Here is a 12334-nt window from a genome sequence, read left to right on the forward strand (position 1 = left end):
TCATTGTAAGTCTCATATTTCAGGCCCATTTATTCAACATCCATAGCTTTTATACATCACCCTAACTATCCACCAGCATCTTTCAATTACCCAAAAAAAAGGGAAACTATTAAAAATAACCCTAAAAATAAAACAATAACAAAACACTCAAATTTTATTAATAATATTTTACACAATCTCCCCTGACCCCCCCCCCCCCCCCGGTTTCCTTAACTACTAATTTTAAAAACATTCGATAAATATTAACTCTACTATTTACATTAAGGCTCACGATCCATTTAATTTATAAATAATACAATTACAAACTCAATATTTCTCCTCAAGGCTTAACATTTGAGCTCATAATGATGAGAAATGGATATGTTTTCTCTCGTATCTTTCTTTTCCCCTTTTTTGACCATCCTAAGTTGCTTTGCGCCAATTATTGCACTCAATTAAGTGACTATAGTCTATATATAATTACATACTTGGGGGTGAGCAAGAAGCACACTATACTCAATTGCTCATTTTTTTTCCCTCAAATGGTACATATCATTCTTTAACGTGGCATGAAGAGAGGTCTCTACACAAGTTTGACATGGAAATCACCTTAACCAAGTTGGACTTGGCTGCATCAAGCAAAGGGTCTGATTGAAGGGCTTTTTCAAAACAATACTTGGCTTCTTCCAAAAGACTCTCAGCTACAAACACAAGACCCAGGTTGTTGAATGCAGGGGCATATCCAGGTTGAAGTTCAAGTGACTTTGAAAACATAGCCTTAGCTCGTTGGTATTGTCTTTGATAGCGGTAGAGAATCCCCAAGTTGGATAATATCGCATGTGCTTGTTCGGTAGTTGCTAAAGACAAAGCTTTCTTATATACTTCTTCGGCATGTAACCGTTCCTCTGATAGTTGAAGGGAAACACCTATACATGGAAGTTTGACCAATAAGAACAAATGATAAAAGGATAATAGTTCTTTGATGGAAAGAGACAGTTGGCTACACCAAAAGGTATAAAGAGCTCCCTCTATTTCCTTTTATTCGTTGGCGTCACTTTTTGGTATGTCATTCTATCTAGATGCGAAAATTTCTGGTAAGAGAGTGAGAGAGAATACCTAGGTTAGACCAAGCATAGCTGCAGTCCTTGTCACAGGCAACAGCAGCTTTGAGGTACTTCTGTGATGTTTTGAATTGCCGAGCGCAAAGACTATGGAGGCCAAGTTGAATCCACTGCATAGGGTCATCTGGATCTTCTGCTATAGCCTGGTTGGAAAAGCATGACACCCCAACATAATGTAAGAAAAATATATTATATCCATCAAATCATATATAAAGACATTGAATTATTATGACATTTTGAGTAATCTTTGCAAACATCATCTCCTGTGTGACAACTGCACCTCATCCTGGAAATGGAATTCGGAAACTAAAATAAAGCAATAAACTACCTGCTTTAAACTGCTAACAGTGCACTCTTCAACTTCCATCAACTCATGAAGTTCACTATCATATGAGGCTGCTATCTCATGCTGAGATTTGTGAACCAAGGCAAGCCCAGCCCATGCTATTGGAAGCTCAACCAGTGATGAATCACCATCCCTTATTATAGAAGCCATCTCATTTCCAGCGCATGAAAGCAGTTCACTAGGATCTTGAGATCTTTCTGCCTCCTTTATTCGATGGATAGCAACAGCATATCGAGTAGACATGCAATTGGGTTCCAGTTTTGCTGCCTACAAAGCAATGACAACCGAAAGGATGGAAAAATTAGCAAAATTTCCCAAAAAGTTTATCATCAAAACATAATAAGGCAGAAATTGACATTGACACAAGCCAAACTGGAACAGACATTTTATGAGAAAACAGACTAGCTAAGAGCCTAAGAACAAGGACCAGAAAATCAATGAATAGACTCAACTATATTCTATATATGACTGTAGCAAGGAACCATTAGCACCTTCTCCAAGCACTTGCTGGATGTTCGATGATCACCACTCAGAGAAAATGCAGTTGCAAGATTTGCCCATATATGGGCTGATTTGCCATCCACTTTAATTGCAGATAACAAACATTCCTTAGCAACATGAATAGCCATAGCACGATCTGCCAAAGCATCTTCAGCAGCACTGGCACCAGCACCTATAAAGTTTTTTGCGATTAATAACCGTAAGAAATAAATTTCTTCAACCACTTGATCATAAATGGCAAAACAGTGCAAAATCCACAAAAATTAGTGCACAGAAGAGACTACCTGCTACGACTGAAGCATGTTTACACAAAAGTAGGGAAGAATAATTTACTAAAGCTGCAGGGTGGTTTTGATCCTTCAGGATGAGCTCCTGGAAACATTTTGCAGATAATTCCAAATTCCCACTGGAAAACAAAATAGATATTGACAGTATTTAGATAACATATGAAAGGATTAGAAACTTGTAAACCATTTGTCAGCTAAAGTAACAAAAGTATTGTTAACTTCCAAATAATTCAATGCAATATTCAAGATAAAAGCATGTTGGAGTGTCACCAGAACACAACAAAAGATCTCAATTAGGAAAGCAACAGCCACTAGTGCATAGATGTCAAGATGTGGCAGTTTCCTCTTCTAAATTTTCTCAGTTAAAACTACTCATTCAAAAACAAATAAGGTTTAAAACCTAGAATAAGCCCCTCCGCATATAAGAGTAAATAAAAGCTTCTTTTTTCTTTTTTCGAAAAGTAACAAATAAGGTTTAAAACCTAGAATCAGCCCCTCCGCATATAAGAGTAAATAAAGCTTTTTTTTTTCCCGGAAAGTGACACTATCAGAATACATCGATTCAGGATTGAAGAAGAAGAGCTAATTACCATTCAAACTAACCTTTGAAGATAAGCTATCCCAAGGTTCCCCAAGCAATCATAGTTCTCAGGTGCAATGGCCAACAATGATGACAAAACTGTGATAGCACTCTACACCAGCACAATGGTTTATGCATAGAGCAGAGTTAGTGGTATCAGGTTAAGAGGTACTGAAGATGAAACTGAAATATCATATGTGCCTAGAGAATATTAAAACATTTAGATAGAAACCAAGGTATTCATACCTGCACACGGCCACTCTTAAGAAGAATAAAACCTAGTGTATTCCATAAAGCTGCCTGTCTGATATCTGACTGCATTGACTCTTTGAGTTTAGAGAGAACTTCTTCGAGTTCATGAGGTTCAAGTTCTTTATCTGAACTATTTTCTGATGAACTTTCTAGTATCAGGCACTATAAGGATTATAAATCATGTCAATGGACAGAAAGATTTGAATCATTAATTTATCAAATTAAGATTACTCTACCTGTGCGTGATGAATCTGAACTAACGAAAGCAACTCTGGCCTGTCAATCTCAGCCTCAGGCTTGAGTAAGATCTCGGCAGCCTTCTCATAAGCTAATATAGCCTGAAGAAATTTTAATAACCCAACGAGAAAAAACTATGTGTCAAATTATAAAGGATGAATCTTAAGGCACTACCTTTTGAGGTTGGCTTAATCTTTGGTACATCAAGCCAAGAATAAAATGAGCATGAGCATTCTTGGGCATCTTTCTTGCAACATGAACCAAGCCCTACAAGCGTGAATATGGTATGGTTTCTAAGTAATGAAACAAAATCAACAAGAACGATAAGAATAAACACCATAACATTTTTATCAATAAAGTAATAAAGTGCTACTATTTAAAGCTACTATGTAAAGACTACAGTTTTGGGTATCAGCCTTCAACTTTACTCCGAGAGAGAGAGAGAGAGAGAGAGAGAGAGAGAGAGAGAGAGAGAGAGAGAGAACTTATCAGCAGCAAGGAAAAGTAACTAACAAAGCCAATATATAAAAGCGTTTTCCTCGTGCAAATGAAAATCAATTTGTGGTTTTAGAAGCAGGATAATTTACATGAAGAGGTGATAATGTTTGACTATTCCAAAGCAAACTCACAGTTTTCATGCTGCTAACTTTTTCCTCCCGAGAGGAAGTAGCCCCCTGAACATGTTGATCACCATCTGCATCAGCTCCACAGTCAAGAGAAGAATCTGTCTTGCTAAGTCTGGAGCGAGATTTCCCCAATTTGTTCAACTTTTTACCTTCACCTTCAACTGTATCATTTTCTTTGGACAACAAACTCTTGTCTTGGCTGTTTTCATCATTTGCCACCCTAGAGATTCATTACAAAAAATCACGACATATGACAGAAACACATTTAGCATTACTAAAAAGGATGTGTTTTTCCATTTTGCAGCACTAGGTTCCATTGCTTCTTCTGTTCTAACTTCTGAATGGGGGAAATTTTCATAATATAATTTAGTCTTTTATATTTACAATTTATTAAATGCATTAAAAACATCACAAGTTACTCTTTTAATACCTGTAACAAAGTGCCTTAGGGCACTTTCACTTGTTAGCCAATTCCCTACGTTGTTGTCAAACTCGCGAGTTAACTCGCAAACTCATACAGTTTTTAGGTAGTAGAATCGAGTTGACTCGGCTTCACTTGAATAGACTCACTCAAACTCGCCAGTCTAGGAACAAGTTTGCAAGTTTAAATTTTGCCCTGTTTTAGGTCAAAAACGGTGCCGTTTCGCCTTAAGAAAAAACACTAAATCAGAACCACCCTAACCTTCACTACTCACACATTGACTCATACCCACTCTTCTCTGCACCGTTTCCACCCACACTTCCACTCATCTCATTTACTCTGCCTCCAACCGATAGACAATGGAATTAATATTGCAGGTTGATCTTGATTGTTTAATTGTTGATTGTCGTATTTCATTTATGTTATCTACTATGTGATGCATTGATTGTATTTGTATGTGTTCTATGTTGGGGCTTAGAGTCCTATAATGCTTAATTATAAGTACTTATTGCATAATTATTGATGATTTGAATCTACTAAAGTACTTATTATAACTCCTATTACTATTTTAGTTTATTATGTGTTTTGTGGTTAGAATTGTTAATTTTGAAAGTCTAGATTTGAGTAAATATATATATCTTATGTATGATATATATTCTTTGTTAAGAAGAATAGCAGTTAAACTCGTGCCAGTCTATGAGTCGAGTTTAGGTGAGCTCCACAAGTTTACTTAGACCTGCGAATTTGATAACCTTGCTAAGTGGCACTCATAACTCAGAAGTCATAACTGAGAGCTCTGGTTCCCCCACACTACAAGCTCAGAAACAAACAACTCAACGCTGCAACGGAATGAAGAAAACGGAAAACCCTACATACTCCGAAGAAACAGCTAGTTTTAAATTAATTACAAAGAATTCGAAGATTATCTGTTTCGTTCGGTATACTGGGAAAGCCACAAGAAACATGACACTTAAGTAACAGAAATTGAAGAAGAAAGGAAACCTGGTGATTGGAGGCGGCGGAAGCGGTGGTGGCGGTGGAGGAGGAGGGAGATTATGGTGGAGGGGGAGAGGGAGGGGGTCGTCGTCGTCGGCAGCTTCAGGAGGATCGTTGAGGTCAGCGAGAACAACGAGCTTGGTAGGGTTAAGACCCTTGGAATTGGAGCTAGAAGGAATCTCTGCAGCTTCGGTTGTTGGTGGTGGTGGTGGTGGAGTTGCTGCGACCTTTGCTTCGATTTGTTCCGCCATTTTCATGCTTCACTGAGAACTCTTTTCTCTGCCTTCTGTTGACAACGACCACGGTCTTCTCTTCTTTCTGTTAGGTTTCGCGTTTTCTTCGGTTTTAACTTTTACCTTTTTCGTTGCTAATGAACTTTTGGGAGCAAGATATTTCCTACTCTATTATCCTTATTTTCTCACCAAATTTTAACCAAACAAAAATAGTTTTATAATTAATAATAAATATGGTTTAGCTCATATTTTTTATATGAAAAAAATTATTTTGACTTAAAAAATATATATAAGGAACAAACTAGCATTTTCCCTGCATAAAATGAAAATGCTAATCTTATTTTTAATAATTTTAATTCACACATAATTTTATTACGTTGTAGGTTAATACATTTATAAGATTTAAAAAAATAATATTATTAAGATAAACATTATAATATCCATTCTCTACTTATTATTCTAAATCTTTATTACTGAACACAATTAAGCTATTAACTTCATTTATTCTAAGAAAAAATTAAAAACTTTCATTTCTATGTAAAATTAAGAAATTTCATATAAAATGATGGCATATAATAAATTCACTTTTTGTGTAAGATATCAAAATAATAATAATAACAATAATCCAAATTGAGTCCTACTCATTTTTATTTTTAACATATCAATTTCTAACACAAAAACATTTGCCACAATATCTTTGATCTTTTAAAATATTAAATAATTTAATGTTTGATAAAAATAAGAAGGAACAATAAATATAACCCAAAAACAACCTTTATACTATCAACTAATATTTCCATAGTCAAAACCCTCAGCTGGTTAGAAATTTTCACAGTAACCCTTTTTTATTAGTCAACTTAATTCTTAACGAAAGCACTAATATATTAAACTACAAAACTTTTAAAAGAATTATTATTACAAAAATTAACTATTATAGTTGAGGGATCAAATTCCTCTAAAGTAAAAAGGTTAATAAAATGATAAAATAATACTCTAATTATCTTGGAATACCCTTTGCTCGCATCATTTACTTGTCCAAGTAACTCAAATAGATAACAGCGGTAAATCCTATATTATAGACTACAGTCACAGAATGCCAGTTACAAACACCAACCCAAAAGTGAGTCAACTAATTAACTGAACTATCAAATTCCAACCATGAAAAACTACCATTCCATTGCAAGAAAATTGGTACAAACTAGGAACTGTTACCCTCCATGAAAATGATCCTATCAAACCATGTTGGGCCTCTGTGGTAGAAGGAGATTATAAAACTTATCATGCAAGAAGAAATTCTTTCCCTTGCTATCAACAGCTTTCTTCCACCCACACCATCCACCATTAACGATCTTTTTCAGATCATCTGTGCCTGTATAGTGTGGATCGAGTATTAAAAACGCGCAATCTCCACTTGCTTCATTGTAATCCACTCCCAAGAGTGTATATGCAAGTACACCACCACCTGCATTTAGATGGTAGAGGGTTAAGAGCAACTCATTCTGAAAATATCAGAGAGCAAAAGACAAATCATTGAAGCGAATATGCAACTGAAAAAATATATATTTTGGAATTTAAGCCAATCATTTTGGGAAATGTTGTAGATGAATGACAGATGGAAAGTATAAAAGTATATCATTGACTAACCAATCATAATAGGTGTTCCTTGGGTCTCAAAGTGCAATGCTAGCTCTCGACATTTTTCTGGAAGCTCAGCTCCGGATCTAACGTTGATCACTTTGCATGTGACCTGTTTCAGAAAGAAAACAACCTGGTCAAGTCAAATAATTTATCTAGAACCCAAATAGGTGATTTAGAAAGAGGAAACAAAAAAAAAAAGGTTTGCACTCTGTTCAGATCAGATCAAGTATCTAGATAGCCTTCTTTGCCTAGGGCTCAGCATATGTTGTCCAGTTGGAACAGAAAAACCAAAGGTTAACGTTTAACCAATTACCGTTTAATTAACCTAAAGGTTAATGTTACCAAATACTGTAATAAGGAGAATACTTACGCCAAGAAGTTTGTCCAAAACAAAGCTCAACTCAATGGCACCAATCCAATCCCGTGTCCCAACAAAAGAAGGATCTTTATCACCAATCTCCACAAGTGACTGCTGTATTTCTCTGAGAAAGGTTGCATCTTTGTCAGTCTGAATCATTCGCACAAGTATGACATGCCAAGATTTTTATGTGATATGAATGAATTTTGGCTGGAATAGTGGATTTATAAAATCTCTTCAATGATATATATTTACTACTACATCAAACCGAAAAAAATAAAGTGCAGTATAATTTTAAACCTGAAGAGAAAATACGGAAATAAGCTAAGATTAAATTACTTCTAAGAAATATTAGAATGAAATGACATATCCCCTAGTAACAAAATCCATCCTTAAGATGAGGCAAACTGAAAATACCTATGAGAAGGAACTTCTATAGATGAGTAGTTTTGGAGTCTGAACCATGAAATGATAGTCTGGAGAGAGCGATAAGCACAACCCCATCCCTATAAAATCAAAGTAAGTGATTTAATTTGTGATACTACAAAGAAATAGAGTTAAGAGCCATTTTGCTTTAATTATATTCAATTTCAAGAAGTGATTTACAACTGCATAAGACCAGATTATCTTTGTCTGATAATTTAAAACCAGTTACTCAGCAATTACAAATGGAGTGTATTTGGTTATGTCATTGCAATAAAGGCCAACATGAAAAAGAAGACATGTAATTTCAAAACCATTGGGAAGCAGAAAGATGGAAATTACCGAATCATTAAAACCATCCTGAAGATAATGAAAGTATTCATAGGAACCTTGAACAAGAGAAACACTTCCCCCAGAAACTGCATAAACCATAACATTTTCAGATGAGTCGAGAAAAATTACATTGAGACACAGAGCAAAATAGCACTTACCCCCACTGTTTGGAATCCCAATGTGTACATCCCTGAGTAAAGTTGAACCTAATATTACGAAAAGAATATTAAGTAACTGAAGGCATAAAACAGAGGAAAGTATAGGAGTTATTACTAAAAAATAAACAATGGAAATGCAGATGCAATCATAATTCTCAGTACCTATAAAGCATTACAAAATAAATAAATAAATTAGATCTACTTATTACCCTTTTGTTGAGAGCCAAGACCACCATTTTTCAATTTTGAAAAATCCAAGGCGTTAGCAATTCTCAGAAGGGGTCGATCAAAAGGTAATCCCAACCTTGTGTGTAAGGATCTCCTAACTTCAACTGCAGAGAGTAAAATATTTCATATAACAGAGATGCATGATAAGATCATAATGATAAACAGGAAAAGTCTGGAGATAGAATACATAAATTCTTCTATGAAACTTAACAACAGCAGACAAAATAGCCTTGTGATAGTATTTTCTAAAAGAGACAGGTAAATGTTAAAAGAAATATCCTATCCATGCCAGATTACAGAAGCATACCTTGCTTCATTTCTGTCTCCCCGAAACTCAGTTCATAGAAAACAGTAATTGGATGCAGAACATGAGGAGGACTGAAGTGATAAGGTTTTATCTGACAACTCAAAAAAACTTGTTAGTCAATAAAAAAGAAAAGTATGTATTAAATACACGTGAAAATAAAATTTTGAAGTATAAAAATTAGCAAAATAGATAACTATAAAAAGAAAACCAGAAATTATGTTGACGTATTATCCACAAAAGTAAAATCAATATCAATATTCTTTCATAAATTGCATCTGAAATATCCCACTAGCACAGACAAGCATTTGCAGAAGAAAGATCTGTTTTTTTTAATCATATCTTGATCTACTATAACATAATATCTGTTGGGAAATTTCAGACACATTGGTATCTCTTAGCACTTATACATATATATCCAAATATGCAATTACTAATGCTGTCATCACTCATACAAACAACAACAATAACAAAACCTTATCCCACTGGGTGGGGCATCATCACTCATAAATAAATGAGAATCCGGTAACCCATTAATCATTGTCATGACCTTATTTAGAGCTCATAAACCATTCCAAAACAATAAAACCAATTTCTAATGAAATCTTATGAAAAAGTCAGACAAGCACAATTACACATAATCCTGGTGCATCATACAGGACAGAAAAATGAATATGTACCTCTACATCCATTAACCATAGGAATATGTTCTTGCGAAATGTTTAGACTCAAGGTGGAATGAAAAACCAAGCTGCCTATATGAATGCATTGCCTCACCTGAGGGTGTTGTCCCAAAAGGTTAGGCAACATTGAATTCTGCAATGCATTTAACTGATCAGCTAAACCAGGGATGATTAATCTTGAAACTGCATGCCTCAAGGGTAGCTTCTTAGAAGCATAGCAGAGTACATCTAGTTTAATATCCACAACAAGGAGCCTGGCTTCATCCTGGGCTGAAGGTAATAATTCAACTTCAGTTAAAAAAATACCAAAAAAAAAAACATGCTAACATATAGGATATAGGACATCAATTTGACCCAAACTCCTGATTCCTGACCTGGAATGTACTCTGCAACAGGCACAGCAGACGCTGATGATGGCCCTAAGCTGTTAAAGAGAACACTAACTTGGATGGTATCTGCATTCTAAGAAGAAGAAAATATCACAAAATGGATGATTGAAGTCATTTCACAAATTCACAATGCGCATGATTCATGGTAGCAGGCCAAAAAAAATAAATAACCACTAAAAATAAATCACAAATACTATCATATAACATCAGCAGCAATTAAACAATTAAAACGAAGAATATCATAATCAACAATTTTACCTCCACAGAAAATGCTGACGATCCTTTACTGATGACAGAAAAGTATGAACACGGTAGAGAATTCACATCAAAATTATCACCACCCTCAGCCAAAGGCCGGATGTTGGAGAGGTCTGCACGAAAGTCTAAATGCCCACCCCGAATTACAATGGGTGCAGGTAGATCCATAGAGGTCTTGTTTAATGCCTCTAACATGTACACAGCCTGTGAATCTCTTAACTTAGCAACAACAGCTTCAATTGCCCTCACAAATGCTTTCTCAACATCTGAGAAATTTGCATTTAGAAAGTAGTTAAGCATGCATCTATCATATAGATAACCTAGGAATGCCACACTACTAAGACATACCCAATTTCTTCCTTTATCTCAAAAATGACTTTACCTAATCAAAATAATCCACTACTCTTCCCCGCTCACATTTCTCTATTACTCGCGTACATGCGGACGCACACATATGTTCTTAGTTGTAAGGCATCTTGCAACTCAAATTAACTTACTTGGAGCTAAAGTTTTCATTGTATCTCATAAGTCCTGTGCTCTATAACTTCCATCATCAAAGTATTATCAATTAACGCTACTCGCTCACAAACCCCAATTTCCAATCCCTAGATTGCTTCATTATATGACAATGCAAAAACAATAAATTGATTGAAGTTAATTTCAAAATGCAACCCCAGCAGAACATGCAAAGCAAAATTAACACCAATCCAAACGAACACTTAGAGATTAGAAGAAACAAAAAATTGAATAAAGCTAACCACTCGTATTCTTGAGAGGATAATATACTGGCAACTTGATCGGAAGCTCACAACGAACCAAGCAACCATTCTCCCACACATACTTCTCCGAATGTTCTTCTTCAACAACTGAATCAACCTCTTCGAGGCTATTCGATTTTCCACTCTCCGACACGAAAAATTTCAGCTCGCCGGAACCGGCGGTGACAGCTCCGATCACCGGTCGATTATCCCCTTCCTCTTCACCGTATAGAAGCTTCCTCAGTCTGCGAGCAGCATGAACTGCCGCTTGAGCGTCGGCGTCGGCGTCGGCTCCGTAAGCAAGCGCTCCAATTACTTCAAAGCCTTTAGGAATCAATGTCCGAAGCTCCGCTGTTTACGAATTCCAAAACGCGAGACAGAGAAAAAGTTGAAGTGAATTTAAGATTTGAAATTGAGAGAGAGAGAGAGAGAGAGAGAGAGAGAGAAGGAAAACCTGATTCTTTGTGGAGATCATCGGAGGAGAGGCGGAGAAGGAGGGATGCGACGGTGAGCGGCGGTAAGAAGGGGGATCCGACGAGCCAGTATGTTTTCGGATCGGATCCTGAGCTGAGGTGTTTGGTTGGGCGGCATAGCAGCGTCACGCGGCGGTTGCTGTGAGCTGCCATGGAATAATAGCATGTATCTCTCTATTTGGTCTGCTCAGTTCAAAACACAAATGTTAAGAAACGTTTTGTTTTTTTTTTTTTCGGTTGGAAACGTTTTATCTGGTTTTCTTTAGTTTCTGGTCTTGTGCTCGCTTTGGCCCAATATTAAATTGGGCCTCCTTTTTTTCATAGAATTTGGATCTAGGCCCATTTCAAGCAATAAATAAATAAAAATGATAAAACTTACTGATTTGTACAGGTAACAATTCATTAGTTAGTAACAAATTTTTAAATGAAATTTAGATATGTACAATGAATTAGTTTTTTATCTAAAATACCGTGGTCAGCTGAAATAATATTTTGACTTTTAAATCATGAATATTGCTGCCAAGATGATTGATAAAGCAAAAAAAGAAAGAAGAAAAAGAAAGCAAAGAGAGACCTCACCCATGATATAACTTGGGAAAATTGTTACGTGTTGATATATAATATGATCAACCAAATAGAGCTAAAATCAATGCTACTAAATAATAACATCATTAGCACATGGTATCTTTGGTTTTGAATGTTTACTTTGCAACTACATTATATTATAAGTTTTAAAGGATATAAGAGTGAAA

At 35.7% G+C, this 12334-nt stretch overlaps 2 protein-coding genes across 3 annotated transcripts; both read right to left on the minus strand.

Annotated features, from left to right (window-relative positions):
* Positions 1-220: 220 nt before the first annotated feature.
* On the minus strand, positions 221-5682 carry LOC130946596 (probable UDP-N-acetylglucosamine--peptide N-acetylglucosaminyltransferase SPINDLY). Its single transcript, XM_057875391.1, has 11 exons — positions 5353-5682; positions 3933-4149; positions 3478-3570; positions 3303-3404; positions 3061-3228; positions 2838-2926; positions 2232-2353; positions 1938-2119; positions 1429-1713; positions 1096-1243; positions 221-905 (listed from the first exon to the last, which is right to left on the minus strand). Exons 1-11 carry the CDS (start codon positions 5601-5603, stop codon positions 532-534), a joined length of 2031 nt encoding a protein of 676 aa, XP_057731374.1. The 5' UTR covers positions 5604-5682; the 3' UTR covers positions 221-531.
* Positions 5683-6437: 755 nt separating this feature from the next.
* LOC130943309 (probable Ufm1-specific protease) lies at positions 6438-11787 on the minus strand. 2 transcript variants are annotated; one of them, XM_057871133.1, is made up of 13 exons: positions 11564-11787; positions 11110-11460; positions 10352-10617; positions 10079-10166; positions 9799-9974; positions 9025-9115; positions 8699-8821; positions 8490-8537; positions 8341-8417; positions 7993-8081; positions 7588-7699; positions 7224-7326; positions 6441-7041 (listed from the first exon to the last, which is right to left on the minus strand). In XM_057871133.1, exons 1-13 carry the CDS (start codon positions 11733-11735, stop codon positions 6812-6814), a joined length of 1926 nt encoding a protein of 641 aa, XP_057727116.1. In that variant the 5' UTR covers positions 11736-11787; the 3' UTR covers positions 6441-6811. The 2 variants fall into 2 exon arrangements, with proteins under 2 accessions (XP_057727115.1, XP_057727116.1); XM_057871132.1 differs by having other exon boundaries at positions 6438-7041; positions 8341-8537.
* Positions 11788-12334: the final 547 nt, after the last annotated feature.

This window comes from Arachis stenosperma, chromosome 8 (assembly GCF_014773155.1).
Source record: "Arachis stenosperma cultivar V10309 chromosome 8, arast.V10309.gnm1.PFL2, whole genome shotgun sequence".
NCBI classification, from domain to species: Eukaryota; Viridiplantae; Streptophyta; class Magnoliopsida; order Fabales; family Fabaceae; genus Arachis; species Arachis stenosperma.

Coding starts and splice junctions, on each gene's coding strand:
- LOC130946596 (XM_057875391.1), bottom strand. CDS start 5,603: ATGAAAATGGCGGAACAAATCGAAGCAAAGGTCGCAGCAACTCCACCA. Junction 3,229..3,302: donor TTCAGATTCATCACGCACAG/GTAGAGTAATCT, acceptor TAATCCTTATAG/TGCCTGATACTAGAAAGTTC. Junction 1,244..1,428: donor CTGTTAGCAGTTTAAAGCAG/GTAGTTTATTGC, acceptor TTTTCCAACCAG/GCTATAGCAGAAGATCCAGA.
- LOC130943309 (XM_057871132.1), bottom strand. CDS start 11,735: ATGGCAGCTCACAGCAACCGCCGCGTGACGCTGCTATGCCGCCCAACC. Junction 11,461..11,563: donor TGATCTCCACAAAGAATCAG/GTTTTCCTTCTC, acceptor ATTCGTAAACAG/CGGAGCTTCGGACATTGATT. Junction 8,822..9,024: donor GGAGACAGAAATGAAGCAAG/GTATGCTTCTGT, acceptor TACTCTCTGCAG/TTGAAGTTAGGAGATCCTTA.